At 35.7% G+C, this 19,120-nt stretch overlaps 1 protein-coding gene across 1 annotated transcript in view; it reads left to right on the forward strand.

Moving 5' to 3' along the window:
• The window catches only part of CPA6 (carboxypeptidase A6), a 355,331-nt gene that overhangs the window by 248,019 nt on the left and 88,192 nt on the right, over positions 1-19,120 (forward strand). The window contains exon 3 of the mRNA XM_044657976.1: positions 9,396-9,520. Within this exon, the coding sequence (XP_044513911.1) occupies positions 9,396-9,520 (125 nt within the window). The remainder of the gene's footprint in view (positions 1-9,395; positions 9,521-19,120) is intronic.

A 19,120-nucleotide genomic window follows, 5' to 3' on the forward strand; every position in this document is an offset into this window, starting at 1 on the left:
CCCTTAAGGTGCTGGCTTCCCCTATCTAAATTTGAGCTTCTTCAGGAGCAGTACTCTCTTGCCTGCTTGCATTTTTATTCTCAGTACCTAAGTCAGTACCTGCTACATGGTAAACACTTGACCAATGCGGTGTCTAGAAAGATGGTGTTTTGTTTTGTTTTTATTTTGTAGCAAGAGCAGTTAGGGATGATTAAAAACACTGTGTCACTTCCCAAAATTCAACCTAGCTCATTAACCTCCTTACACTGAATTCTGAGACCAATACATTGATGTCTATAGCACTCATTCAACAGACTGCCCATCAAACAGCATGTGGTAGGCAGGGATCTGTGCATTCTTACCCACGTGGTTTTGCTTTTGTGAATTCAGTTCGACAAATACTTCATAAATGTTGACTACAAAAAGGTTCTATGTATGCACCATTGTAAGAAGATGAAACTGTAGAGACAGGAAGCAAGGAGGCTGGCTAGGGGACTATCCAAATACTCAAAGCAATAGATAAGAAGGCCCTAAACTAGGATAGAGCAATTGAAGTACAGAAGTGGGGAAGATGCAAGAGATATGACAAAATTTATGGGATATAGCAAGTGGTTGGAAGTATAAACTGAGAAGGAGGCAAGAGTCAAAAATGAGGGTTGTAGAGAGAGGCATACAAGGGTCCCAAAGATAGCCCTAGACAAAACTGTGAACTAGCCAATGGTCTTTGGCATTCAACCTCTGCCATATTTTCCACAAGAAAACCAATTGCCTCCCCAACCACCATTCCCAAGGAAAGAATAAAGTAAAACATAAGAAGAACTGTTGACTCCTGAGCTAAGTGCTCAGAAATAATAAATCCAGAGCCAGAAGGAACCTTAAAGGCTATCTAATCTAACACTACCATTTTACAGATCAGTAAACTAAAGACTGAAGTGTTTAATGTTATTCTCCCAGTAGATAATAAACTTGAGGATCTGAATTTTTGTGCTTTTTTCTTTCTATCTCCAGTTTCCTAGAGTGCTTCATATAGATTAGATGTTTAATTGTTTGTTGAATAAATAAACACAATTTACCAGAACTTCCTGCACTTACCCAAAATCCTAGTGGTATTCTGACAGTGAGAATGAGAATTCTACAACAGAATGAAACCATTGCTAACAACAATTCCATTTTATTGAAACTTACATTACCAGGGAATTTTTTTCTTTTGGACCGACAGTATCATTTCCTCTTTGAACTTATGCTAACATTAATGATTAATTTACTCCCCTGTTGCTTGCTAGTCAATGCATTTTTGTGTCTTTTGTAATGTAACAAGAGACCTTTCAGCATCCTTGCTGAAATCTCTGATGAGATCACAGCATCTGGTTGACAGTACAGAGTTCTTACATCAGTGAAGTGTGAAAATTAATGAAATGCTGCTATTCTTGAGGCAATAAAATAAACAACCACGTATATGCAGTTTTGGATTTCAAGCTATCTGCTTGAGATAATGAATTAAGAAACTTGAGTAGAGATCACCATTCCCAGTTTAGTGGTCCCCAACAGGTCGATCACGATCACAATTTTTTTCTTTTTTTTTTTTAATTTTAAACCCTTAACTTCTGTGTATTGACTTATAGGTGGAAGAGTGGTAAGGGTAGGCAATGGGGGTCAAGTGACTTGCCCAGGGTCACAAAGCTGAGAAGTGTCTGAGGCTGGATTTGAACCTAGGACCTCCCGTCTCTAGGCCTGGCTCTCAATCCACTGAGCTGCCCAGCTGCCCCCTCAGGATCACAATTTGACCAAGAACCCTCACCTGGTCCTTTGGGTGGATTCACTCACCCAAAGACCTCAGGATATGAAACTATTTGAAATACTTTGCCTGAGTAAGAATAAGAGGAAGTAATCAGAAAGTCAAATCTGCAGCCATGAAATCTCGGAAGTGGGTCCACTGAGGTAGAGTGAAAACAGACCAAAAACTTAATTTTAGGAACAGATTACCCAGAGTACATTTTAATGCCTCCACATTTTATATTTGTATATCTAGGGGAAGCAGGATTAAGGTAAGGTCTCATGATTTTCTTCTAGGATAAGAAATTCCCTTATCCACTGTACCTTAGTGGCTTACCTAAGAACAGTTTCTACAAGGTAACGTAAAAACGAATAGAATGCAACACAGTCCTAGTCTGGATTTCTGTATTGTCTCAGGTAGCTGAAAGGCAGACCATCTGTTACTAAAGTTGAGTGAGTCCCCAAAGTTCCCTATCACATCTAAAACATAGGCCCACCATGATAGTTGCTCTCTTTTATTTATTATACTCCTCCTATGACATCTGTATCAAAAGTATTATCATTCTTCTGCTTAATAAAAGTGATTTTGAATGCCCATAAGGCATCAGACAAAAGTGTGTCCCTTGTATAGAAGTACAAATGCCCAGAAAATCAAGTCTAAAATGAATCCTATAATGAGAAATTCTGATTTATTTCTAAGAAATGAGTACCATAATCTAATTGAAAGCAGGAAATCTGGCTTTTGTACCAGTTCATTCCTCAATCTCTTTATTCATTGAAAAATGTTCATCGCCCATAATCTTATGGGAATATTTCCTTAAATCCAGCTTATTTATCTTGATCTCACAATATAGTCAATTTAAATCATCAAGCTAGAAAAAATATTGATTTAGAAGTCTTATTCTCTGTTTTCTTAATTAGAGTTTTTCTTATCCTTTACTTTCCTACTGAAAAGGATCTGAATTTAAGTGCATGATGATTATATTGAGGGAATAAAATGTTTTAAAAAATCACCAAAGATTAAGAACAAAACTTCAATATATCTGAAAGGAGTGAGTCCTTTTTCAGTGGACTATTATTAGATGCTTATGTAGTCAGCAAGCTGTTTTAGGCAGATGCTCATAGGGTGATAGCATATGTGGGTTCAGAAACTCATTTTTATCAGTTCACCCCAGGGTGATCCGGGCCTGGGGAATTGACTTATGCTAACCAAATTCTCAAGAGATTGGTTTATAAAACAAATTTTGTTCATTTTTGCTGAGAAATGGCATACTGAATTAATAGTGTAATAGGATAGTCAAGAAAACTACCGCAAATATAAATGGCATTAAGAGGGACACAATGTCCAAGATGAAGTAAGCAATGGTTCCATTCTATGTTACCTTGATCAGAGCAAGTCTATCAAGGTCAGTTCTAAACATCCCATTTTAGAAAGAACTTGGACAAAGTTCTTATCTAACAAAGTTCTGACATCCCCAAGAAGGCAACTTGGATGTTGAGGAGACTAGGAACCTTGCCTTACAAGACTCAATAGAAGGAATTGTGGATATTTATCTGCATTGATTCAATGGAATCCTGGCAGTTATGTGCAAATATTAGAAGGACTACATATGGATGAAGTGTTATACTTGTTCTATTTGACCTCATAAGATAGAATAAAGAACAGTGAGTAGGAGTTGCAAAGAGGCAACTTTAGATTTGATGCAAAAAGTTCCTAATAATTTTGACTATCCTGAAGTGATACAAAAGTCTAGATACTCTTGATCTCTGATCAGGATATTCCTTTTCAAAACACCTGCCAAGCCTGATTAGTAATCAGAATTTTATTTAGTAAGCATAGAATTTTAGAGGGAAAAGAGTTGGGGAGGGGAAGTTATTTATCCTCAAAGGATATTTTCATCATTCTATGATAACCTGGTAAGAGTTCCCTTTCACCTAATGTAGGCATGTTATTTGCATATATCTGTCCAACACACCAGAATTCTCATGTTTCTCTGTCAGAGCATAATCTCTTTAAAACAGTGTTGAAGAAACACTGACAAATGTTTATATACCAGTTCTCTTTTACTAGTTTTGCCTAAAAACTGCCACCTTTCCTCATTTGCTTGTCATTCATCTCTTCTCTACATCTCAGCATGTTTTATATAACATTACAATTCGTAATGTTATTTTTCATTGATTCTGTTGTAGAATGGATTCCTCCTATAGATTTTCCACCTGAAGTCTTATTAGAAAGGTGTATTGATCTTACCAAGAAGCTATTTCCAAATTATATTTTGGGATGGATTTTCTCTGGAATATTTTTCTACAAACAATCCCATCCATGTATAATAGTGGATTTGGTGGAATCAGTTTTTGTTTAGGAGAAGCAATCATTTAAGGTTGTTGGTCATTTTTAATCATCTCATCTATTTTGTGGGTTGAGACATGACTTCCCTCTTCCATCCACACTCAGCTACCTTCTGAGCGCCTTTCTTCTATAGGAGTGAGTTTCCTTTCAAAATAGACTTCAGGAGGAAAAAAATAGGAAAGAATATTTCAATGACCCCACACATTAGCAGCACAATAAGTCACAGCTATCAATACTGGCTCCTGTGGGAGCCCAGTATACATACACAGAGTATATACACATATGTATATACCATACATATGGATATACACATATATGTACATATACATATTTTGAGTGCCTGGGAAAGTTGTAAAAAAAAATCAACAACTCTCTTATATAGTTCTGAGATCCCAATCAGAAATCAAATTCTGGCAAAATATTGTGATTTTAAGTCTTATCCTCCTCCCAGAGAATCAGCTCTAAATATCCTCCTCTTGACTACATCCTCAAAATATTCATGTAGTTCAGCAATACAAATGTAGAGTAATAATACTGCCAGCTTAAGAGAGAGTATATGCTTTTAACAGAAAACAGCTTTTTTTTAAAGAAATGGGGTCCCTGGGGAAAAGGAGAGGGGTGGAAGGAGAGGCATCAAAATCACAGGCATGAACTCAGGAAAGCAGAGAAAAGGTGGAGGTCAGGGGGAAAAAATCTCCAGCCTCCACCTGAGCAGGGAACAGAATTTTCAGCAGCAAAATATCTATCGGACATGCTTCAGTCCCAAATCCAGTGCCTCCACCTAATGGCAAATGTCACCCTCTACAATTTCCCATCTCTCTGGTTCTTGTATCCTCTTGCCTCCAGCTTCACCACAACATCCCTTCTCCAGCTCAAGTGGCTTCCCCTTTTTCTCTCCCCATAGTCCTTTAACATGGGAGGCGTTAGCTTGTCAGTTAAAATTAGATCATATCCTAATCATGTCTTATGTTCAGATCAAAGCTCTCTTTTGGACAATTAAGGGAGGGAAACCCTGAGAGCCTTTAGCCCAACCAGCAAGCATCCTTCTCCAGGGTCACATTACACATCTTGTATGTTTAGAAAGCTTCTATCAAAGGGATTAGATATAACTTGATGATGCAGCAGATCACAAGTTCCTTGAGTTAGAAATGGTGTCTCATCTAGATTCATATCTCCCCTAGTTCCAGTTATGCATGGTTTAGCTTCTCTTTTTATAAATAGTGAATCAATAAACTTGTTCTTCTATACCAGGGGTCAGCAACCTTTTTGGCCGTGAGAGCCATAAACACCACATTTTTTAAAATGTAATTTCGTGAGAGCCGTACAGTACTCACAGTGCGGGCTCCTGTAACAGCACCTGAAAAAAATTGACTTAATGGCTCCTGCAGAAAGAGGCATATCTGGCCCTCAAAAGAGCCAGATATGGCTCGAGAGCCACATGTTGCCTACCCCTGCTCTATACTATAGAGTCTATATATGTAGTCTATAGTTTGTCTTTCTTTGATGATCAAGAGCTTCACACCAAAGTTAGCATGATTTCCCTTCTTTCCACTTGAATTTAGATATAATCAAAACTACTATTTCCTAGAATCCATTGGCCATTATTAAAAATGAACCATGTCTTAATAAAAAAAAACAATTCATTGAAATGAATTTAGAGAAGAGTAAATATGATGGATATAGGGCTAGAGAAATGAACATGAAAGGAAAGATGAAATGTACTGAAACTGCTTCACACAGAAATAAAAAAATCTAAGATAGAATTTAATAATTGCCTTCAATTATCATGTGCCAGAAATCAAATTTTTCCCAGCGATGAAGAGAACAAAAAAATGGAGTTGTGACATAATTATAAGAGGTTTAAAATACTGTATATATTTGGCAGGTGGTTTTAAATCAGGAATGCAGGGATGGTTCAATATTGGAAAAATTATCAGCATAATTGCTCATAACAATAATAAATCCAATAGAAACAATGATTATTATAATAGATGCAGAAAAAGCTTTTTACAAAATACAACATCAGTTTCTTACAAAAACCGTGGAAAACATTGGAATAAAAGAAACTTTTCTTAAAGTGATAAAAACCATTTATCTAAAGCCATCAGCAAACATTATCTGTAATAGGGATAAACTTGAATCCTTCCCAGTAAGATCAGGTTTGAAGCAAGGATCCCCTTTATCAGCGCTACTACTTAATATTGTGCTAGAAATGATAGCTATAGCAATGAGAACAAAGAAATTGACAGAATGAGAATAGGCAATGAGAAAGATCTCTCTCTCTCTCTCTCTCTTTGCAGATGATATGATGATATCCAAAAAGAACTCCAAGGATCAACCAAAAAAATAATAGAAATAATTAATACTTTAGTAAAGTCATATGATACAAAATAAACCTGTATAAATCATCAGCATTTCTATTTACCACCAACAAAGTTCTACAGCAAGAGGTTGAAAATGAAATTCCATTTAAATTTAATTTAATTATCTAGACAATATAAAATAACTAGGAGTATGCTTACCAAAACAAGCCTAGCACCTGTATGAACACAATTACAAAACACTTTCATCCAAATATTGCTCATGGACAGTCCAAGCCAAAATAATAAAAATGATAATCCTACCTAAATTAACTTACCTATTCAGTGCCATAACAATTAAACCACCCAAAAACAATTTCTTAGAAAACATAATAACAAAATTCATTGGGAAGAACAAAATATTAAGAATATCAAAGAAATTAATGAAAAAAATTATGAAGGAAAGAAGTCCTAGCTATAACAGATCTCAAAGTATACTATAAAGTGATAATCATCAAAACAATCTGGCCCTGGCTAATAGAGTAGTAGATCAATAGAATAGGTTAGGAAATCAAAATATAGTAGTTAATGATCATAGTAACCTAGTGTTCAATAAATGCAAAAATCCCCACTATTGGGGAAAGAACTCACTATTTTACAAAAACTGCTAAAAAGAAAACTATATGGCAGAAACTAGGCATGGACCAACCTCTCATGCCATATACCAAGATAACATTGAAATGAATACTTGATCTAGAAATAAAGGTGGGTACCATAAACAAATTAGGGAAACATACAAAAGTTTACCTCTCATGAATATGGATGAGTTGTGTTTATGTTATGGATATAAATATATTAAGGATAAGGGAAGAATTTATCACCAAATATGACAATAGAGAACATTACAAAAGATGAAGTGGATAATTTTGATGACATTAAATTAAAAAGTTTCTGTACAGACAAAACCAATGCATAGAGCCAAATTTATAAGAATGCAAAGCATTCCCCAATTGATAAATAGTCAAAGCATATGAACAGACAATTCACGGATGAAAAAATTAAGATTATCTACAGTCATAAGGAAATGCTCCAAATCACTATTAATTAGAGAAATGCACATTAAAACAACTCTGACACCACTTTACACCTATCAGAGTGGCTAATATGATCAAAAAGGAAAATGATAAATATTGAAGGGGATGTGGGAAAATCAAGACACTAAAATACTGTTGGTGGAACTGTGATCTGATATGACCATTCTGGGGAACAATGTGGAACCAAACTAAAAGTCCATAAAACTATGCATGCCTTTTGACTCAGCAATATCACAAACAGATCAGAGATAGTGGGAAAGGACCTACTTGTACAAAAATATTTTTAGTGGCAAAGTTTTGTAGTGGAAAAAAATCAGAAACTCAGGATGGAAGGTGCCCATTATTTTGGGAATGGATGAACAAGTTGTGGCATATGTTATAACAGAAAACTATTGAACCATAAGAAATGACAAACAGGACAAGTTTAGAAAAACCTGTAAAGACTTATATGAATTGATGCAAAGTGAAGTGAGCTGAACCAGAACATTGTACACAGTAACAGAAATATTGTTCAGTAATCACCTATGAAGAATTAAACTATTATAAGCAAAATAAGGCTCCAAGATAACCCCAAAAGACTCATTATAAAAAAAAGTATCCACAGCCAAGGAAGGAACTCTTGGAATCTGATTGCAATCAAAACATGCCATCCTTCACTTTATTTCCTTTATGAGTTTTTTTTTATTGTATATGTGATACAGGTCTCCTGTCCTGTCATAGGGAATATGAAAATGCCCATTGGATGAAAGGACTGGTATAGCTGTCAGACTACTTACTGCCTGAAGGATTAGAAAAAAGGAAGGGAGAAAATCTGAATCTCAAAATGTTGAGAAACAATTGTCAAAAATTGCTTCTATGTGTAATTGAAAAAATAAAATTTGATTTAAAATACTGTATATATTTGGAAAACTTTTCTGACAATTTTTATGTATGAAAATGTACCACATGAGAATATTAGGGGATTTTCTCCTTTAAGAATGTTAAAAAATGAGACAATAATAATAATAGCTATAATAGATTGAGACAGGCACTGTCTTCAATGTATTGCTGTCCAAGGACTATCAAACAAACTAAATAACCTTGCAAAAACTTCTTTCAGGTCTACAATTCTGTTCTTTCCTATAGGATTGCTAGATTAATAATGTGAATAAATCAATACATTGGCATCACACAGGCAGTTAAATATTGTCTAACTTGTTGAGGGAAAAAATATTTCTATCCATAATTTTTCCCTCATAAAACTGAAATTTCATTAGTAAAGATGAATTTACTTAGATCTTGAAGGGTTTTTAGTCTTCAAGACTATCCTAAAAATAGAAATATCCTCAGGAGAATTATAACACCTAAAGTCCTATTAACTTACATTTTAGCAGAGATGAAGATCCTCCTGAGGAATCTGGCCAGACAGCTAAAGAGGGAAGAGGAAAGAAAGATTTGTCCACTTCCCATTTTGTTTAAACTGAGAATGACCTAAGGAATGAACTCTTTGCAGAGTAAAGAGGATCATTATTTCCCATCATTTTAAGTTTTAAAAAACGTTTTCAAGTCATCTCTTATTTTTATGAAAAATCATTTTTCTTTAACATTTATTATGTGGCCTCAGGATCCTAGTCTTAAAGATATTACCATGCTATGATTAATTTATGGAGATTATATGATTTGGAGCCTATTAAACAATTAGAAAAATATTCAGTAGTTGAAATAGCCCAAGAGCTGAAATTTCTTAGGATTTTTAAATAATGAGTTTTAGCCTATGATCCAAGGATCCAATGTCTAGATTCAATGTTTTATTATTGTTATTGTTATGAAATGTAAACAAGATAACATGTTTGACATTATGACATGGATTTTTCCCCACCTACATTGAATATGAATTACAGGTTAGTTCCTGCACTACAGGTGGACCTATGGCAGCCCAGCAGCATCTCCTATATCTCGGAAGGAACGGTTACAGATGTCCATATTCCCCAAAATGGCTCTCAAATCCTGTTAGCCTTCTTACAACAAGCCAACATCCAGTACACGTAAGCTTCCTCTTTGCTTTCTATGAAAACCTTCAGTGGGATGCCCCATCTAAGGCTAACCTGAATCTTTTTGAGTCAGTGTAGGGTAGCGGACAGGACATTTTACTTGAAGCTAGGGAAATCTTGATTTGAATCCCAGCTGGATAGGTAGGTAGCACAGTGAATAGAGCTAGAGTCAAGAAGTTCTAATCCAGACTCAGACACTGACAAGCTATTAGACCCTGAGCAAGTTACTTAATCTGTCTGCCTTAGTTTCCTCAACTATAAAATGGAGATAATAATAACACCTACCTCTCAGGGTTGTTGTGAGGGTTGTAAAGTGTTTAGCACCGTGCTAGTCCCATAGTAGGCACTTAATAAATGCCTATTTACTTTCTTCTTCCTCAAATATTTAACTAACTGTGTGATCCTAGGCTGTTCATTTGACATGGGAGGCAGAAAGTTACAATAGTCATTGTCTCTATCATCAAAGGACATAAATTCAAATCCTATCCCTGAAACGTGTGACCTTGGGAAAGTCATATAACCTCCTTGAGTCTCATTTATCTCATCTGTAAAATGGGAGTAATGATAGGATCTACCTGACAGGATTGTTATGAGGATCAAAGAAAATAATGTAGATAAAATGCTTTACAAACCTTAAAGCACTATATAAATAAGATCTGTTATGATGATAATGATGATGATGGTGATAATGATGCTAATGATAATAATGTTACTCTTTATAGACTCAGACATATTTTATAAACATATAATCAATCAATCAACAAACATTTATTAAGCAACTAGTATTGCTAGGCACTGTGTTAATCGCTAGGGATACAAAAAAGAACAAAACAGTTCCTGTCTTCAAAGTGCTTACAATCTGAGGGGAGAAGAGAGAGGAGGGGGACAATATGCAAAGCAAGGATAAATTGGAAAATTTTTAATAGAGGGAAGGCACTGGAATTAGAGGGGTTAGGGAAGGCTTCCCATAGATGATGGGGTATTAGGACTTAAAAGAAATGGGGAAGTCAGTAGGTAGAACAGAAGAAGGAGAACATTCTAGGTATGGGGGACAGCCAGGGGAAATGCCCAGAGCCAAGAAATGGAGTGTCTTGTTCATTGGACATCCTGGAAGCCAGTGTCACTGAATTGAAGTATATATATAAGGTGTAAGAAGACTGGAAAGCTAGCAAGAGGCTAGATTATGAAGGGGTTTGAGTGCGAAACAGAGTATCTTGAATTTGCTCCTAGGTAAAATAGGAAACAACTGGAATTTACTGAGTGCTTTAGGGAAATGGGGGAAGGAGGTAGGATGTATGTCTGACATAATCAAACCTACATTTTAGGAAATTCACTTTAGTAGCTAAATAGAGAATGGATGGGCATGAGGCAAGACTTGAGGCAGACAGACATATGAGGGGACTATTGAAATTATCAAGGTGTGAAGTGATCAGGACCTGCACTAGAGTGGTGGTAGTATAAGAGAATGAGGGAGGAATATTTAAGGGATTTTTACAAAGGTGAAATCTTCAGGCCTTGGCAACAGCTTGGATATGGAGGTTGGAGAGTGGAGGTTGAGAGATAATGAGGAATCCAGGATGACTCCCAGTTTTCAAGCCTGAGAGACTAGGAGGATTATGTTGTCCTCTATAGTATAAATAGGGAAAATAGAAAACAGAGAGGGTGTTGGGGAAGAGATAATGAATTCTCTTTTGGATAAATTGAGTTTAAGATATCTACTGGGCATCCTGTTTAAAATGTCTGAAAGGCAGTTAGAGATTAGAATTCAGAAGAGACAATGGGACAGGAAAAGTAGATTTAAGAGTCATGAGCATACAGATGGTAAAGGAGTCCTTGGGAGTTGATGAAATCACCAAGTGAAATAGCATATAGCAGCAGTTCCCAAACTTTTTTGGCCTACAGCCCACTTTCCAGAAAAAGTACTACTTAGCACGCCCTGGAAATTAATATTTTTTATTTTAATAGCAATTAATAGGAAAGATATATGTATTAATGTTTCTACCTTTTTTGTAAAATATAGTAAAGAAAGGTGTAAATTAGAAAAATTGAACTTTGAAATTATGAAACTATTTATTGAACTAAGAATAGAATGTAATACAAAAAAAGTTAAAACATTTGAAATCATCTTAATGAGAAGGATGCACTTGTGGCCATCACCGCTCTCCTGGATTGCTGTAGCACCCACCAGGCGGCGGTGGTGCCCACTTTGGGAATGACTGGTATATAGAAAGAAGAAAATAGAGGACATTTACAATCAGAGATCATAATCTGGAAGCAGAACTAGCAAAGAGAAAGAGAAGGAGCAGTCAGATAAAGTAGGAGGAAAACCAAGAGAGAGTGGTATCCTGAAAACCTAGAGAAGAGAATATTGAAGAGGAAAAAGTGATCAAGGATGTCAAAGGCTACAGAGGACAAGGTAAATTAGGACTGAGAAAAGAAAACTGGATTTAGCAACTAAGAGACCATTAGTAATTTTGAAGGGAGAGTAGTTTCAGGGTAATGATTGGAAGCCAGATTGTAAGGGGTTAAAAAGAGAGAGGTCAGGGAAGGAGGAGAAAAAAATGGAGAAAAAGACCTATTGTCTTTTGTTTTGTTATTATTGTTTTAACCCTTACCTTCTGTCTTAGAATCAGTACTAAAGAGTAGTAAAAGCTAGTCTTAGTAGTAAAGGGTTAAGTGACTTGCCCAGGATCCCACAGCTAGGAAGTATCTGAAGCCATTTTTGAACCCAGGACCTGGCTCTCTATCCACTGACCTACATAGCTGCCCTGAAGCACCTATTATAAACCACCTCTTAATGGAGGTTAGCTACAAAGCACAGAACAAATATAGGACAATAGTTAGCAGGGATGGAGGGGTCAAGTGAAGTTTTCTTCAGGACAGAGGAGACATTGGTATGTTTGTAGACAGTAGAAAATGAGTTGGCAGTAAGGGAGAGATTGAAAATAAATGAAAGAATTGGAATGACAGAGGGGCAACAAGTATGTGCAATATGCAGGAAGATGTGTTAATTGAGTTTCTAACTAGAGTCCCTAAAGTGCATAAAGTTATAGCTGCTATTAGAAATATTGTGGTTACTGTTGCCATTCTGATGGTCTGTGGTGATTATATGTCTACCTGGAAGGAAGGGGAAAGGTTGTTACTCTTATTGGCACACTGTAATTGAGAAGTTTTGCATGCTTCATTAATTATACCATAATATAAAAGAATAGACCTGTTTATGTACCAAGACTTGGTTTCCTGTAAGTAAATATAGGTCAGGTAGAACAGATGGGGCATAAAATATCTCACTTAATATCCCAGAGAAATAGAGTTTAGGGGAAAAAAAATGTAATAAACACCAAAAAGTGTTTTTAAATCACAGTGTTTTCCTTATGGAGTAAAATCACTTTGAATTATTCATTTTGCAAGTCCCAAGATAATAACACATAAAAGTCAATTAAGTCTTACAGGTTTAGTAGCAGGAGATGATTTCAATTGGCTTCTGTTATTACTATCTTGGGTATTTTCAAAAGTAAGATTATCCTGTGCTCAGTAGGACTGTAATTCAAGAATAGCCATATTCATTTTCTTGGATTCAAATTAATGTGGCCCCATATGGCTAGACCCCAGACAGGAGGCCCTGCCTCTATATGAGATGAGAGATATTTCATTTTATTATTGTAAAAGTTTCTTTTTATTGATCTTTATGATTAAATTAGCATTTTGTGTAACTTTAAATTCATTGGACTTCCTCCTTTTTTCACTTACTCATCATTGGTTGAGGTATTAAGAAAAAAATAGTGGAATACTTATAGGAAAATCACTGGTATGGTCATGGGACGGCAAGAGGCAAAGAATTGAGTTGTAGATGTAGCCACTAGAATGCAGAAGGTAATCCATGACTGATTTTATGATTTGGAGCTAAAAGGGACCTTGAAGATTATCTTGCCCAACTCCCTTACTTTTTACAGATGAGAAGACTGTATCCAGAGAGATTAAGGGTTCATACAGGTAATAAGTGACAGAGTTAGTGATAAAACTCAGTTCTTCTCACTACAAATTCTGTACTCTTCTCACTCCACCAGGATAGTCTTTATTTTACTGCTCCCTTACTACAATCATGGAATGGTAGAGCTAAGGGACCTTAAAAACAAACAATTCATCCTCTGCATTTTCTAGATGAATAAAGTAAGGTCTTAAGAAGTTATAACCTACTCAAGATCCCACAAGTAGTGACTGCATTTGAATGTCTCCAATTCTAATTTCCTTTTTACTACAGCAAGAGTTCTTAGTCTTTTCTGTGTCAAAGACCCCTTTGGCAACCCAGTGAAGCCTATGGACCCCTTCTCAGAATTTTTTAAAGCACAAAATAAAATATATGTATATATTACACAGGAAATCAGTTATGTTGAAATATAATTATAAAAAATATTTGAAGTGCACAAAATCCAGGTTAAGAATTTCTGCATTCAAGCCTACTATTCTTCCACTAATCCCTCAGCCATTTCAGTGAGAAGCAGGTCATAGCTATCAAAAGGTAGTCTTTTAGGAGCAACTAGGTGGCTCAATGGATAGAGAGCTAGACCTGGAGACAGGAGGTCCAGTATTCAAATATGACCTTGGATGCTTCCTAGCTGTATGACACTGGGCAAGTCACTTAACTCCAGCTGCTTAGCCCTAACCACTCTTCTTCCTTGGAACCAATGCTTAATATCAATTCTAAAATAGAGAGTAAGGATATTTTCCCTCAAGTTAGTCTCTGATGGTCCCTAAGAAACAGGTGGTAATTTAATTTATAAATATGTCTTTCTGTTTACCAAGAGTTCATTTTGAAAATAGACATGTCACTGTTCCAAATGATAATATAGTATGGTGTTAAATATGGGACTTGGAAGTCTGGATCCAAGCTCTAAAGCCAATAGTTTTTAATCTTGTGACCTTAGCTGTCATTTCGCCTCAGCTTCCTAATCTGAAAACATAATTATATCTATCTATACTACCTACCTCACAAGATTGTGAGGAAAGTGCTTTATAAAAATTAGAATGCTTTAAAAAAATGAGAATCTACTCTTACTTAGAACTTCCCTATGCAAAAATGGGAATCAGACATTTCCCCAGGCTTAAACAAGTACTTGCTAGATTATTGTCAGCAATTTTACGGCATTACTGCTAAGATAGAATTATTTGTTCTCATAGACAATCCTTAATATTAATTGTTATTAATATTAAAAATTAATTATATTCTTATATAGTATTTATATATTATATAATTATAGCTATATTATATATCTTAATACATTGTATTAATAACAAAATTAATTAATAAAATTAATAAAATATCTGTTCTTCTAGGTTATATAGGGCTTTTTTATGTGACAGTTTTGGTCCCATATGTATAATCCTAAGAATGCCCTCAACCTATTTGATTAGAAAGTTGAAGATTATGATTGATATGAAAGCATAGTTGGAGCTTATGACCTATCATTCTTTAAAAATTCCTATACGTTAGTTTTTGACTCAGCAATGCCACTATTGGGTTTATTTCCTAAGATGATGAGAATAAAAGGAAAATAATCTACATGCTCTCTGGCAAAGAACTGAAAATTGAGTGGATGCCCAACAATTGGGGAATGGCTGAACAAGTTGTGGCTTATGATTGTGATGGAATACTACTGTGCCATAAGAAATGATAAGCAAGTTAATTTTAGAAAAACATGAAAAGACCTACATGAAATTATGAAGAATAAAATGAGTAGAACCAAGCAAACATTATGTACAGCAACAGAGAAATTGTTTGAAGAACAACTTGTATATGTCTACCTCCAGAGAAAGAATTGATAAATAGACATAAGCAAGACAAATTAATGTAGCAAACAAAGACTAAGTTTTTAAAAAATAAAAAATGTCTATACATTTTCATTTTCCTAGTTAAGCCATTTTGCTTAACTACATTATTGAAGTTTAAGTACTGAAACAGTAATTGGATTCAGCTGGAGGAACCAATGATATGGAAGCAAAACCTTTGATTGATGAGGAAGCCCAAACAGAATCCAGGAGAGGTTGTTAATGGGCCACCTATAGAACTTACTCTTTTGTAATGTCTTCTTGCCTGTAGGCACTGTGTCACTCAGGCACACATATGTCTCTTAGAGTACACTAAAGAAGTATATTCTTGATTAGAAAATAAGATGGAGAGTTAACATGATCAAATGGAAGGAACTAGATTTAAAATAATTTTCAATTCTCAGTTCCCCTTCTCACTAACTGTAAACTAGTCAAATCACTTATCATCTCAGAAACTGTTTCTTCTTTTAAAATATGGAACAATTTGCACGGCCTCTCATAATAAAATTGGGAAGATATTATGATGTAATGATTATTAAAGGACTCTCAAATGAAGTCTAAGCCATCTTGATTCAATAAAAACCCCAGATGTATTAATATTTGCTGCACTTGGTAGGTGTTACAAATGTAACAATGAAATAAGATATAGTCTTTGCCATCAAAGAGTTTATGAAAGATGAGACAGAAACAAATCATTATAATACAAATGTGAATGGGATCATTCACTCCAACAAGCATTTGCTAAGCACCTTCAACTGTGCTTGGTACTCAGAATAAAAAGACCTACAAAATGGATCTAGGGCTCAAGTAGCTTACATTCTAATAGGCTAGGAGCTAAAAAATAATCAGGAAGGGAGCCAGGATTTTATGATCTATAATTACTTCTGTTTTTCATTAAACCACCACCTGACCTCTTAGTAAATAGTAAATACTATGTGAAATTAAAGAGGAAATGATCACTTTCAACTACATGGAGAATTGAATTAGTAAATGTTTCTCAGAGAAGGTAATCCCTAAGTTGGTCCTTGCAGCCAAAGAAAGCTTTCAGCTGGCAAAAATTAGAAGTAGAAGTGTTATGAAGAAAGGGATAGAGATAGGTAAGGGCAGAGTGAGGTCAAGGAATAATCAGTAGTGTATTATCTGACTGTAATCTTAATAATATAGTAAGAGGAATAGTGCAAAAAGACCTTACCTTCTCTTGGGCAGACCCATCCCAAGCTGAGATATGATCCTGCCACCTAGCTCCCAACTGTTCTCCTCCATTGACCCTACCTCATACCTCCTTGACTGAGTTCCTGCTCATATCTTCACGTGCTCTTACATGCTGTGAAATAATCCTGCAGAAATCTGAAAGGACACATCACCACCAGCCAAAAGTTTGGACATAAAAGGAATATCTGGCACAATATAATTCCTAGTTACCATCAATAGTCCTCACTCCAGCCTCCGATAGTCTGCCTGGACTTACTACTTCGATGGTTAACATATCCCTGTATCCTTCTACTCTGCATCCCAGTGATTCTGAACCTCAGATTGCCAATGTGCAAAACCATTTCCCTAGTGCCCTCCACAGATTCTCTCTCTGTGACAGTCACTCAGCAATTTTTCCCTGGGGGTTTTAATTATCCAAATTTATCAGCCATTTCAGATTCAGATGACCATTATCTTTTTTTTTAATTATTTGAATCAATGCACATTTTGACTTTTTTCTTTCTTGTATTTATTATTGACTTATTTTTAACATTTTTTTATAAATTGAGTTCCAAATTCTCTCTACCTCCCACACCTCCCTCAACCACAAGTGGTTTTTTCTACATTGATGAATTCTGAAATTATGATCCACTTCTGTATTCATGAATTCTGAAATCCCTTTATCCTATTCTGTCTTCCTATTCCTTACCTTGTTCTTTGTCCTCATGGTTATTTCTATTCTCTCCATTCTTCAGTTCTATCACAATTTATTACCTCTGCTCTATCCCTTCCTTATCTTGACCAATGCAACATAGATAATGTTAATTTATTCTTTCCTATTTGAGTTTAACCAGACCACATCTGAATTTCTGTGTTCAGTTCTGGGCACTTCAATTTAAGATCAATACTGAGGAAAGCCTACAAGAGCTCAACCAATATGGTGAAGCACCTTGAGTCAATACCATATTAGCTCACTGATGATATTTAGCCTGGAAAAGTGAAAACTTGGGGACAGGACTGAGAGACTGGAAGATATCATGATAAATGTCTTCAGATACTTCAAATATTTCCATGAAAAAGGAATTAAACTGGTTTGGTCTCAAAAGGTAGAACTAGCAGCAATAATTAGGAATTGTAAAGTTGCAGTTTTAGTCTTGAGATCAGGAAAATTCTTCTTTTAACTACAGCTGCCCAAAAATGGAATGTGCTGCCTCAAGAGGTAGTAAATTCTCCCTCCTTGATAGTCTCCAACTGGAACCAGATAACTTAGTTACTTAACTATGTGTTATGGAAAAGAATTCCTTTTTGAGGATGAATTGAATCAGATAGTCCTTTTGTCTCTCAAAATGTTGTTAATTCTGTAACACTATTAAGTGTTAAATGCAAAATTATCAATTAATTGTAAAAAAAGTTAATGACAAAACATTGTTTACTACATATGCTATTTGGTATAAAGACTTATTTTCTGAAGAGTACAAGGTTAGCTTGGCTAACAACTACAGCACAAGCAGGCCAACTCACTGCACCAAGGCTAAGGGCTTGCAAATCAAAGAGACAGTCTTCATACTAAGAACAGAAAGCCAAACAAGGGCCTGAAGCACATTTAGAAAGCCAAACAAGGGCCTGAAGACATTTAGAAAATAGCAGCTGGTCTACTGGAGTTTAGTCATGTGGCAATGATACTCTACAGAAAATGGTGTAATAGTTAAAATTAAATCATGAGGCTGCTAGTAGCTTCAGTAGCTTTATTATATCAAATTAGTGATAGTAAAAAGAGGGAAATGTAGGAAAGAGGTAGAGAGTAGCTTAGCATAGTACCCTATTTGCCATTTGATGGATTGAAGGTCACCATCAACAGGGGTTCCTTCAGCTTCCAAGCTCCAGTCAGAAAAGAGAGAAGACTATTGGTCTCACCTTATAAGCAGTTTTCTCCACCTACTGGCTCTCCCATGTCACATCTCAGGAACCAATCATAGTTGTTCATTTGCCTGGCACCACCCAGTGGGGCAGTGCCTGTGGGATCAGTTTCCCATCTCATTGGTTTCAATTTCCTTTCTCTGAGGGTTTGTCCATACCTGAACATATCAATGGTAAACAACCTCCTGGTCACTGATTGTTGACATCAAACAAAGTGACATAATGGGGAGGGAAATTCCTTTCCCACAATGGTAATATTGACTCATAGCTCGATTTCATAAAAGAGGGGAAAAAGTCAAACTTTTGAAAGCTATATATTCGGAAGTCTCAGCATTTTGTCTTTCCCTTGGGGAAGCAAGTGGGATACACTGGAACAGTTTATTCCCTGGTATACTGATGGGGAATTTTTATTTAAGTGCTCAGGAGAATGGAAAAGGTGAAGGAAAGATGATAGGTTAGAGAAGCTTCTCTGATTTCAGGGATTCTATTGGATCTGTTTGTAATCACATCCTCCATTTATAGCATTAGGCTAGCAAGCCTACATTTTTTCTAATCTACTGTCTGATCTACTGCATTGCACTAGAAACATCAACCAGTTGGCGCATAACCTCCCAAAACAAGTTGATGCATGAACAAGTTAATTTTCCTTGAATATGATCC

The sequence above is a fragment of the Gracilinanus agilis genome, chromosome 1 (assembly GCF_016433145.1).
Source record: "Gracilinanus agilis isolate LMUSP501 chromosome 1, AgileGrace, whole genome shotgun sequence".
Classification (NCBI taxonomy): Eukaryota; Metazoa; Chordata; class Mammalia; order Didelphimorphia; family Didelphidae; genus Gracilinanus; species Gracilinanus agilis.